Source organism: Pagrus pagrus, assembly GCF_965226575.1.
Source record: "Pagrus pagrus genome assembly, chromosome: 16".
In the NCBI taxonomy this organism is placed as follows: Eukaryota; Metazoa; Chordata; class Actinopteri; order Spariformes; family Sparidae; genus Pagrus; species Pagrus pagrus.
The window spans coordinates 21,541,640-21,554,070 of NC_140200.1; the positions used below are offsets into that span (position 1 = coordinate 21,541,640).

Consider the following 12,431-nt stretch of genomic DNA (forward strand, 5'->3'; position numbering starts at 1 on the left):
CCCCTCTTTGCTCTTCCCGTCTCCTCCTGTCCTCACCTCCCCTTTCATGTCTTCTAACCTTCACTGCTCTTTATACCTCTCCTCCTCTCTTTTATCTCCTCTTTGCACCTACTTTCTCCTCGGTTTGTTCTTCTTCTTTTTTCTACTGTCAGACTGCTGTCCTTTCTTTTTTCCTCTTTGCTACCACTATTCTCCTCCCCTCTTCTCTCCTCTCATTTTGTTGTCTTTCCTCTTTGCTGTCCTTGTCTCATCTCATCTTCCTCCCTCGCTCCTCACACTTTCTCTCTTGTTATCTCTACTCACACCCATCTCTTGTCTTCTAGCCTCTTGTCACACCTTCACATTTCTTCGTTTTCTCACCTGTCACCTCCTTTTCCAATGCATCAAATCAACAGCTGTGTTCAAAGACCTTTGATCTCCGTCTACAGAGCAGCGATCAATAAGTGAAACCACCACAGAGGCTGATCTGATTCTGCAGCCATACAAACATCATCCATATTCATACTCACGCTTTAAGAGCGTGTGTGAGTGTGCAGGAGAGTCATCCGTCACTGTCTGCCCAGTCACTTTATAGTCATATATTTATATTTAAATGTATGAAGTATTGATCCAGGTAAGCACACACACACACACACACACACACACACACACAGGCAGGCAGAACTACACACCATCATAAAGTTCTATTCCCCTCAAAATAATAGTCTGTCTCATTGATGGAGAGCTGAAGTCTTGTCCAACTTTCAGGTTCACTTCTGTTCCACTTGCTTTCATTACTCATTGTGTTTTGATGTAGGAGGCTCTTTTTTTCATTCAGATATTAGTATTCTTTACTGCCTCTGTTCTAAACTACACTTGCATCTGCTGCCATGCGGTACTATGAAGGCACATTGCCATTTCAGCAAGGAGAACTATGTTTTAGTGTTCCCACAATGCTTTGGCAGCACTTGGAACATAATGTTGTCGAGCAAACTAATCACTCTTTAATCGTTCCTGCCAAATGACTGTTGTATGTTTCTTTTACTGTCAGGAGTGAGTCAAAGTAAGAAAATGCAGCTTTCTCATTCATTTCTCACCATCCATGCTATTCTCTTCTGCTGATTGATTCTGTGGAGCATTGATTCAACCTTTGACCATTACAGTAAAGTTTTTATGTTTGTTGTTCTCAACAGCTAGGCTGCATTAACCACATCCAAATGTTTTATCACACTATATCGGGAATTCAACACAAATAAAACGATCAGTGTATAACTCAAATAAATAATGCACAGTTTTATGTCCTGTTCCAGGGATAATTATAATTGTCCATTGCTTATTTTATTATTTTATTATTGTATTGTGGTTGCAAATGCAACTATGCAAATTTAAAGCGGTTTTCTTCTTAAAAGTCCCTGTTTATGCAATGTTACCGTATCATCTCAGCAGAGTTGGTCTGGACTGTGAAAAGTTATGGGCCTTTTTTATACACCTGACTCAGTTTGACTCGGCACATCAGCCCAGTGCGGCAAGGATTTTCATTTCCATTACAACAGTGCTAACCCCTTAAAGGTCTTTAATGACACGCTTATGTTGAGTAGTGGTCAAAGAAGTGGCAGTAAAAACTCTGCCTCGAATTATTGTCGAAGAAGTGGTGCTAACAAAGCTCTGGAGTTACGGAGCTAAAAAAACAAATACAGTAAACACCAAGTTACTTGACTGATAAAGTAAGTAACAAAATAATGACTTCATTGTAATTTCGGAGCTCTTGTCTGTTGCTACTTACAACTGGCCCATCAAAATCCAACAATGACAAGAAGGGTAGAGCACATGAAAGGTGAGGGTGAACCTTACAAAGTAAACAAGAAATGACTGAACTAAAACCCCAAACCATGACACCAGAATCCTTTTTTCCTGGCAAACATTGTTGAAGTGAGTAATTGAGTGATATGTTTCACATTTTAACATTGACAGGAATAATTAACCTGAGCAGCAACGATGCTGTTGTTTAATTAACAAATTCAAACTTCATTTACAATAGGAGACCCAAAACTACAGTGAAAACATGTGCTGCCTTTTTCAATAAAATGCACACCCAACATAAAACTCTGCAAAAGACTTCACGTATTTGAATGATGGGTTTGGCTTTTTGTTATTGAGTCTTGTCAGGTTAGGAGTTCCGTTTTTGAATGTTTCACATCGTTTTGTTTTATTTTCTTTAAGATAAACATATTTTCACCAGCCTCATCAAAAGCCTCACTGAGATGAAACATCTTTTATTCAAGAGTGTCTCGCCCAAAAATGAGTTTCAGACTCAGCAACAAACATCAGATAACAATCTCTCTCGCTCAATTCATGAATAAAATCAACAACAAACAATCACATACAAGATGCCATCCCAGAAATGATTAAAGACAAACTAAGAACAGTCTAAAATATTTGAAATGGCACCAGCAGCATCTGAAACGGCAGCTTGAACCCACTTGTCCTGACATTTTACTCGCTGAATCATTATTGTTTAATATTCTGTTGTGGTCATACTGCATAATGTTCAGTAAAGACATGCATGAAGGATGATGATAATGATGATAATGATGATGATGATGGTGCGATGCAAGATGTTTTGGGGGTCAGTTTTCCTCTCAGCTCGGTCATCAAACGTTCTCATTTCAAATCAGGTGAAAAAAAAATAAAAAAATGGCCGAGATTAAGAAACTGCTCCCCAGCGATTTGAAAATAACACTCATCCAATTACAACAGTAATGTCGTGAATGCTTCACCCTGAGTGCTGCACAGTGTCATTACCCTAACAGCTATTAAAGCAGACGCAGTGCTTTGTAATGTGGCTGGAGCTGTAGAGGGATGCAGCCTGCGTCCCCTTGCTCTGACCCTGCAGCTAATGGTCCAGAACCGCTCCACCTGCTCTGTAATATCACTGGCTGAAGGCGCATCCAGCCGTTTGACCAAACTAATAGAGGGACACTTCATGATTTAACGGGGACCTCAAGTCTGGCATGCTTTTGTGTGTGTGTGTGTGTGTGTGTGTGTGTGTGTGTGTGTGTGTGTGTGTGTGTGTGTGTGTGTGAGACAGAGAGAGAGAGAGAGAGAGAGAGAGAGTTTTGTACTTTTATCCTTGTAAAGAGCAAATGGTGCCATCAAGGTAGAAATATGAGGGAAATCAAGTGCAGTTCTTACTTTTACAGGGGTTTAGAACTCTATTTAGGGGTTAAGGAGGCAATAACTACGCTAAAGCTTCAAGAGTCTTATGGCCCTATGGAAGATTAAACGGTAAGGATTGATATGGGTAAAAAAATAAGTAACTTTCTGGCAGTGAAAGGTGTAAACATTTGATATTTTTTCAATACTATACTTACTGTGTGATGTGTAAGCCATTAGGAATATGTAAACCCAATGTTAGGAAACAAAAGTACAGTTACATCGCTTCCAATATTAGTATTAGCAGTATTATTTTAACAATTTACTTAAATGTGCTCCTATACACATGCTCTCCTCTAAAAGTAAGCCACTTAACACACCAGTCTCTTCATCCTTTATCCTGCTCATGTGGTTTGATCTTGAATATGAATTTATTCAGACATTAAGTAGCCTAAGTAAGCACATACTGGCTGGCAGGTTTTGTTGTGGCAGATAAACATTTAACAATTTGGGATATTTGCTTATTTGCTTTGTCTCCAGGATTTAAATAAGATATATCTCATGGTTTATGTTAAGTATAGAGAATATAGAATCAGGCAGGTACTCAGCTGAAATGAGTATCTAGTATCTTCCAAGTGAATTGTGTAAATATTAGGCACCACAGTGGCTCAGCTGTAGCAACCTGCGACCATTTGCTGCATGTCGTCCCCACGCTCTCTCATCCCGTCTCCTGTGATCTCTCAAGCTGTCCTATCAAATAAAGCATTAAAAGGCCAACGAAATATTCGTGCTCGTAACGTAGGAAATTCCTCATTCAGCTGACTGAAGTTTATACATTGAAGTTTTTAAAAACAAAACAGTGACGATGCTGTGCTGAAACCAACGGCAAGTGCAGCACAAACCACGTTGTCTGAAAGGATGATCAAAAACATTGATCTGAAGCTCAATTCTGAGGCTGTTCTGTAAAACGTTTTCTAACAATGAATATAGCGACTTCTGATCAGTTAATCTTTATCAAGTTCTGGCTTAAGTGAACAACTTCCAGTTCCAATCTGAATAACGCGCCCTTCACAGGAAAAATACTGCGCCTTTGACTTCAGATCAATTTATCAGCCATACAGGGGCTCACAGGTGGGCGCAAGTACATTTGCTTTTTACACAACATGTGCGCTGGGCATGACAATTGTGTCAATGTGAAACTAGCAATGACACTTGCGCCAGCGTTAGATGGAGCCCTAACACCTCGATTTAAAAGTAGGCATTTAGTTTTGGCAGTTTATTTGAATGTGCAGGGTTAAAGTTTGTATTTAAGATTCATGGCCAGCTCTTTTGTTTAGCTTGTTTTGCCACATGCCAGCACCCTGACTTCCAGTCTCTGTCAGGCATTTTGAACTCAAACACAAATTATCATGAGTGTATTCTAAAAAACATAAAACATTTCTGTGCTTCTTTTTTTCCCCATCAAAATCAGTTTTAACTTCAGGCCAGGACATTTAATGCACTCTGTGTGATGCGTTAGGATTCCAGTGTTTTTGAGATATCTGCTCTGAACTCATCTCCTTTCCCTGCAAAATGCTCGTATTATTAAAATGAAAAACCTCTCAAACTTAAACCTCCAAACTATTGGCATCTGCTATTGACCCTGTATACTTACACTCATCGACTCTATTCGCCCTGTTACTCTATTTATTTTCAGCTCTTTCTGGCTGAATTCTTCTATCACTTGTATGAGTTTTCAGTATTTTCATATGGTTCAACAGCCTGACATTGATGGCTGTAAAGTGTATAAAGTAGAGCTGAATGGAGGTGAACAGAGGTAGAGGTCACTCTCTTCTCACTGAATGTGCTGTGTGCATGATTGGTGCCGAATGACTGAAATTCCTTTTTAATGTGGTGCAATATAATGACCTTGGAATATACAGTCTGTTTCACACACACACACATACACACACACACACACACACACACATGCACACAGATTAGAAATTAATTCATTGCAATGGAATTTGATGGTCTGCACACAGAATCAGGTTCACCTTCACGGTCACCTTCTCTTTCTGTCTTTCTCTGTGGTATTTTTCTTTTTAAAAATTCATGGTCTCTTTTTTTCCCTTCTGTTTTTTCTCTCTATTTGCTTTATAGTCCTAACCCAGCATGAATGTGTGTGTTTTTATGTGTGTTTGTGCCCAGGACTCCACCCGTGTGGTCAGCCCAGTAATCGACATCATCAACATGGACACTTTTGCCTACGTGGCGGCCTCTGCTGATCTCCGTGGAGGTATGGAAATGCACTCCTCTGTCTACACTCTGAGAAATGAAAATGACTCTGAGGCACCCTCTGGGTGTCTTTTGATGACAGAGAGAAAACCCTGAGGCTGCCTGATTTATGAAGGAGTCCTTCATGACAAGTTCATGAACCTACTCTCTCTACAACATCAAACAAGAACACATTTGAGGTTTTTGTTTCGAAAAATGGCCCTCAAGGTGCTTATTGGCTCATGTTGGCTCTCGCAGCTACCCAATGAGAGTCTTCCTTCAATATAATCTGACCTTTGTTTAACCCCAGATTCAGAAATGTATATAAAAATGTCCTGACTGTGTCTGATTTTGTAATAGAAACCTTTAGCACCACAAAATCCCCAAATTTCCACCAAGGTCACTGGTGATGTTTTGAAACATACTCATTGTAAGCTTTGTTGAAATTTGAAACCTTTACCAGTGAACTGGGAGGAAAGTATAGAGCTGTTTGATGGGAGGAAATGCTGGTTTGTCCCACATGTGTAATGGTGTCCCATCCCCTTCTGCAGCTGGCAAAATACTTGCAAATTGCTTTGGGATTTTGGTGACAATATAATCCCACTTTAAGTTAATTTAAAGTTTGGGTGGAATCAGGGAGCATGCATGTTTTTGAGGAGGTTATGTTTTCACCAAAAGCGTTGGCGATTTGTTGGTTCACATTGCGAGATACAGTAGGACATTTTTCAATATTTTCGTAAATTTTCCAGAGAATAATGCATGGATCTTGACGAAAAGAAAATCTGCCGTTTTTAGGTGGCTGGTAACTATGAGAGAGTACATTTGATGCTAATTTTGCATATTTAAATATGTGTTACTTGATATTGGATTAGGCTTGATTGAATTAAAGGGGAATGTTTGGCCTTGGTGGAGGTATTTGCTCTACTGAGTACCGTTCTATTTATCTAGTTATTCTAGTCATTCGATGCACTTACGTGTACACTCAATAGCTCGGGCGCCGGTGATGACCCATGAGCCTCAGCTGCCGTTTCTGTTGAAAATAAATCAATCAGAGTACTAAGTATACACAGATGGGAACAAAACAATGCACCATGGGTGCTGAATCAATCCGAAACTGACCTAAAATCTCAAAGTGAACTGATTAAAATGCTAAATATACTTTGATGTTTAGCTTCTGCTCATTGTTAGCAGAGCATTATATTTGGTGATTGAATGTTTTATATAAATACCCCTTGTAGTTGACATCTTTTTTTATGCAGCGTCTGATAACTTTGACGTTTTTATCAAAGAAACTGTTAGATATTTGTAGCACTTTTGGTGTCTTTTTTACGATAGATTCACCACAAAATATGAGCAACTGCAATCATAAAAATAACAAAAATAATTTGCTTAATATTCCTTAATGTCAATGATTAAATGTCTGTCTCGATCCTAATTAATAAATGCTCGACTGTAAAAACACCAGGGATAACAATGACAATAAGACCAGGACTTCATTATTCTATCTCTGACAAATGTGATATAATGTATTTTTACAAAATTAGAATTAAAAACAACAGACCAAAAAAAAAAAAAAAAATACATTTATGTCCATACATTCCCTGAAGTGCTCCAACTGTCAATCACCTGTCATTTTCTGGGGAAAAATTAACAGGAATTGCACCTTTAAAGCCCTGAATGACGGAAACAGCTTATCCCACCTTGCAGATTCAGACAAAGCTATGACAAAATCAAGGAGTACTATTTTACTCCATCATATCAGAGGCTGCTGAGAGCCAGAGTCTTTGAAAGTGCTTGATCAAGTTAAATTATTTGTGCATCCCTGAAACAGTCCTGAAAACCTGAAACCAGGAAACGGGTAATAGCAGCGAAAGTGGATCACAGATTGATGATGTGGAGCGAAGAATCTGAGGAGGGCCTTTCCTTTTAGCTCGACAAGATGTTGCAAGTAACAGATGAGCCAAAACCAAATGGCCTGATAATGGATCAGAACAATACACAACTGTGTTCTCCACCCGTCTCCATCATCCTTCACTTTTTCTGAAGCCAATCTCTCCTAAGAGCTCCATGGTCGCTCTCTCTTTCCATTAGTCTGTCTTATTCCAATCTTCTTCTCTTGGTAACAGCGATCGGCCAATCAATGCTGATAATAGCCCTGTCCATGGCTCTCTCTATCTCTGTCTCACACACACACACTCACACTCACACTCACACTCACACACACACAAACACACACGCACACACACACAAACACGCACACGCAGGGGAATCGATAGTGATAGTTGGGCTCACAAAGGGACATTTTAATTATAGATGAAGCTGTCTCTCATAACATAAAAAAAGGCCGTTATAAGATGGACTTTCTTTGATCCCGACACTCACACACACATACACACGCGTTAAGACACACACACATACATACTCACAGATGGGGATTGGGAGTGCTGTGGCAGCAACTCTCTGGCCTGTTGTATTGCCTTATCAGCAAACACACACACCTACACAAGCCAGCACACACGTTTAGTTTTTTATACAGACAGAAAACAGACAGAAATCAAGCACAGACTTGGAACAAATAAATGTACAGTTTGTTAAGAAATTAGTAAATTTGATGCCAGCTATAAGCCAGTTTTTACTACACATGTTTGTATATGAATTCTGAACATTTTTCGTGATATCAGCAAAAGGAAATATGGCTCAGTGTGTGTTTCATTATTTTTTGTTTTATGAAAGCATAAAAAGAATACAAAGTTGATCTGTACACATGTAAGTCTACTGTTACTCCAGTATACCATTGTATTTCATTGTTTCCCTCCTCCTGCAGCATTTATCTAACTGTAGTAAAGTGTTGGTACAGTACAGTATTTCTGTATGATATGATGTTTATGTATTTACTTTTTCCCTCTCAGGCTTTGATTGGAGTCTCCATTTTAAGTGGGAGCAGCTGTCGCCTGAGCAGAGAGCTCGTCGTACCGACCCGACCCAGCCAATCAAGTACTGTAATGCAAACATAACATAAAACATAAAAAACACACACATACAAACGTAATGTATAGTGCACACATACACACAAATGTAGACACAAAAAACAGAGAGGTGTAAGGAAGGAGAAGGTAGGGAAAATAGGTGGAGGAGGAAGAGGAAAAACTTGATGACACAATAGAATCACCTATTATTACTGTTCTTTAAAAACCTGAAACCTCAAGTGTGCCTCTAACACAAGAAACTATCCTTCTCCAGCTATTCACCAAATAAGTGAGGAAGTTTCCCTCGTGTTCAGAAAGTTCAGAAAATAAATACATGAAAAGTTGGCAGGAAAAGTTTGACGTGGGTGTTTAACCCCAATCTTCACTTCCTGTTTTCAGACTCAAGGGGAGAGTTTTAATTGCTGCTAAATGTGTAGTGTGTGTGTGTGTGTGTGTGTGTGTGTGTGTGTGTGTGTGTGTGTGTGTGTGTGTGTGTGTGTGTGTGTGTCTGTGTACTTAATTTAAACTGTACAGAAAAACAGTTCTTTGGTAGTCTTAATATAATTATAGAAATAGAATATATAAATAATTTCTTCATTAGAGATTATTTCATGATACTCTAATCACAAAAAATACATCCTGTTGACAACTATATTTCTTTGCATGTATATCCAAACATTAAATTTAAAGTATTTCACATTAGTGGCTCTACGTAGAAGCTGTACAAATTAATGAATTATTTAATACAAACAGGAACTTCTGTTCTGGTCTGTGGTGATATAACAAGAATTTTTTTATTGTGCAAGCTGGATGATCATCAAACGATCAAAACACAATATTTACAAACACACACTATTCTGGTGAGTTCATTTCAAGACACCATGCAGGTTATATACTACAACAGTTGTCTTCAGATTTGATCATGAGCATGTACATGTTTTATGCAATACTTACATAAAACGGGAAAGTTCAATGCCTTTGTATTCCTTTGCTTGCCTGAAGTTGTTTTCACTTCATCACTCCTTTTGGTGGCTTAAAGACTTGAAGATTATAGTAGTAATGATTTTTATTCTGTGCACTTCAAGGTCTGAAGAAGGTGAAGGTGAAGGTCTCTATAGATTAATCTTTATCAGGCATATCATTTATTTCAGTCATTTGTTTACTGGAGTTTACATTGATGCTCCAAAAGTTAGTGAGGCGTTGCATAGGTCAAAAAGATTAAATATGAGGCTAGAACAGGGACGGTGAAATTTGACACTGAAAAAAAACAAAAAGAACTCATCTCTCATTTTCTTTTGAGGGTCGCGGGAGATGTTGCTGCTTTATCCCCCCCCCCCCCCCCCCCGCCCCCCCTGCCCCCCCTTTCGGGGGATTGCAGGGTTGCTGGAGCCAATCCCAGTTTCTTTATGGGCGGAGGCTAGGGTATATCCCTGGACAGGTCGCCAGTTCATCGCAGGGCCCTTCTGGCGGCAGAGGCTGCCCCACAGGGTGCCAGCTGCACGCCAGGAGCAGTTTCGGGGTTCAGTATCTTGCTCAAGGATACTTCGGCATGTAGCTCGGTTCTGCCCAGGGGAGCCGGGGTTCGAGCCAGCGACCAGAAGGCCTGCTGCTCTACCCACTGAGCTACAGCAGCCCCTAATGAACAAAAAGCATGTAAACCATGTAAAAAAAGACATACAGTACATGAAGAAAAAGCCACAAGAGTTGTCATTAAAAACAGGCAAAATACAAAAACAAACCGAAAAAAAATAAAAATATTTTCTTCAGTGCCAACACAACTTTTTCAGATTTAAATGCTCCAATTCCAATATTTCCTTTGTCTATTCAAGTTTTATTTTCAATGGCACATTGTACTGTCACTCAACACTCAACGGAATGGCAACAAATAGACAGCAAGTCCACCCTATATGTAAATGTATCAGTCTGCATTTACATGATGCTCCAACATTAACATTTTAGTATAGCTCAACATTACATCTGATTGTGTGGGTCCACAATAACAAAAATAGAAATAGAGACAATAAATACACCCACTGTGTCACAATAGATGTAGCTGTGGGCGTTAATTGCAGTGCTGACAATCAGCAATCAGTCAGTAACAAAGGCGTCAGCATGGTTTGACGTGTTATTGCTGCAGCGCCCCCTGCTGAGCTGCGCTAAATAACTCCATTCACTGAAAGTTTACACAAAATCTAATCCTCAGTGCCTGACGAATCATTTGCTTTGGGGAGATGAACGAACAAACAAAGGAAGGCAGAGGACCCAAAGCCTAAAACACACACACACACGCACAGTTATAAATATTAAACTTTGGCACTGCTCATTCTTCATAAGTCAGATTGGTGGCAGGAACCCAGATATACTGCTGTGCCAACTTGAGACTGTCTGACTTACTGCATGTTTTTTTTTAGTGGCAGAGTGTTGAACACTTACAGATGGATGGGTGGCGAGATGCCTGTGATTGTGTGTGTGTGTGCGTGTGCGTGTGTGTGTGTGTGTGAGTGTGATGGAGATACATGTAGCGAGATGGAGTGTAGCTCGTCAGTCTCTAGATGGATGTCAGCATGCGTCTTCTGTCTGTGTAACGTCAACCTGCGGAGGCTGGACTGAGTCACTGTATCCATCTGGGAACATACACGTGCACAGACTTATAAACTATACTTGTAACCTGTACCTTCTAACTTATAACCCTTTACCATCACAGTTTACATACATACTGTAACTATAGCTGCTCAATTAACGGAGAAGAAGTTTCCACCATTTTCCAGATTGACATTCACAAAGCTTGAAAAAACGCCGCCCCCTCATTTGTTCCAGTAGAGGCGAAGTCCCTCCCTTTCCAGTGGGCCACCATGAGACCATATTTCAAGACAAATATGTACATTAGTCAATGGCAAGAGACAAATATTCTTTTGATCCCGTTTGAATTGTGCCGTGAATCACACATATGATGTTTGTCACTTTGAAAGATAATTTTAAAAGTCATTAAAGTTTCAATTTGTCATCAAACTGTTGAAGTATAAGATTGTGAAAATATGTGATTAGAAAGACTACACAGCCAAAAGTTGTGAAAGTGACGTCGTCTCATTTAAAAACCTACCAAAACCTTCGCCCACTTAGCTAATGCTTGATTCCAAAAATATTGGGGTGCAAAGGGTCAACATCTGAAGACGTCATAAAAGCTACAAGCCGTTGTTGTTGTTTTTTACGTCTGTATTTGACTTTGAAAAGATTTCTAAAACAAAACATAAAAACTTTTATTCTGACCCCTGTTCATGTCACTTTGACGTCAATCATGAACTTCAAAAAGACGTTGCAAAAGAATTCAGTCTGGCTCGTCAGTGGACGTCGTTTGATCGTTTGACAAAGACGTTGTAGGACGCATGTCGGATGTGTCTTTGCTCAGTGGGATTGTATCGTAACAGTGCAGGGTTTTGGTGTCTGATAAGCCTTCGAAACTCATTGAGGTAAAATGTGGATCAGTCTGTTAAGGCTGAATACTTTTTGTCGGACCGTAATGCAGATTGGAGACAGATGTGCAGTCCAAAAGTGTTTTATTCACAAGAATACTTAGAAGCAGGGAGCAAGGAGGGCAGGCGGGCTGGATGTAGAGGTACGGTGGCAGCGAGGAGAGGTTACAAAAAGCGCAGGCTGAGCAGAGAGACACTGGAGAATCTGCACAAGAAGAGGGGGGGAAAAAAGCAAAGCGTGAGACAAAGTGAAGGCTAGGAAAAGCACCAGCAAAAAGACTCGAGCAAAATGTAGCTGGTAATCACTTGAAAAATCACTGAAAATAAAGAGAGCGCAGGTATAATCACCGACCGTGGCAGAACAGTCGGGCACTGGAGTGATAGAGAGACCAGGGTAATGTAGCAGGAGGTGATGAGCTGATGATGGTCAGGTGTGTCCCTCTGCTGCAGCAGGAACCAGCAAGCCACGCCCACGAACACACGCACAGCAGGTGAGGGACAAAACACATCAGGGCTGACACGGCACACACTGTGACACAGTCCTCACAGAGATAGTACAAGAGCACACACACATACACACAAATATGCGCCAGTCTTTTCTCAATAT

The 12,431-nt window shown here is 40.0% G+C and overlaps 1 protein-coding gene across 3 annotated transcripts in view; it reads left to right on the forward strand.

The window, feature by feature from the left end:
* galnt14 (UDP-N-acetyl-alpha-D-galactosamine:polypeptide N-acetylgalactosaminyltransferase 14 (GalNAc-T14)) overlaps positions 1–12,431 on the forward strand; it is a 194,687-nt gene that overhangs the window by 148,192 nt on the left and 34,064 nt on the right. For all 3 annotated transcript variants that reach the window (XM_084378396.1, XM_084378395.1, XM_084378394.1), the window contains 2 exons: positions 5,323–5,410; positions 8,298–8,382. In XM_084378396.1, the coding sequence (XP_084234522.1) occupies positions 5,323–5,410; positions 8,298–8,382 (173 nt within the window). The remainder of the gene's footprint in view (positions 1–5,322; positions 5,411–8,297; positions 8,383–12,431) is intronic.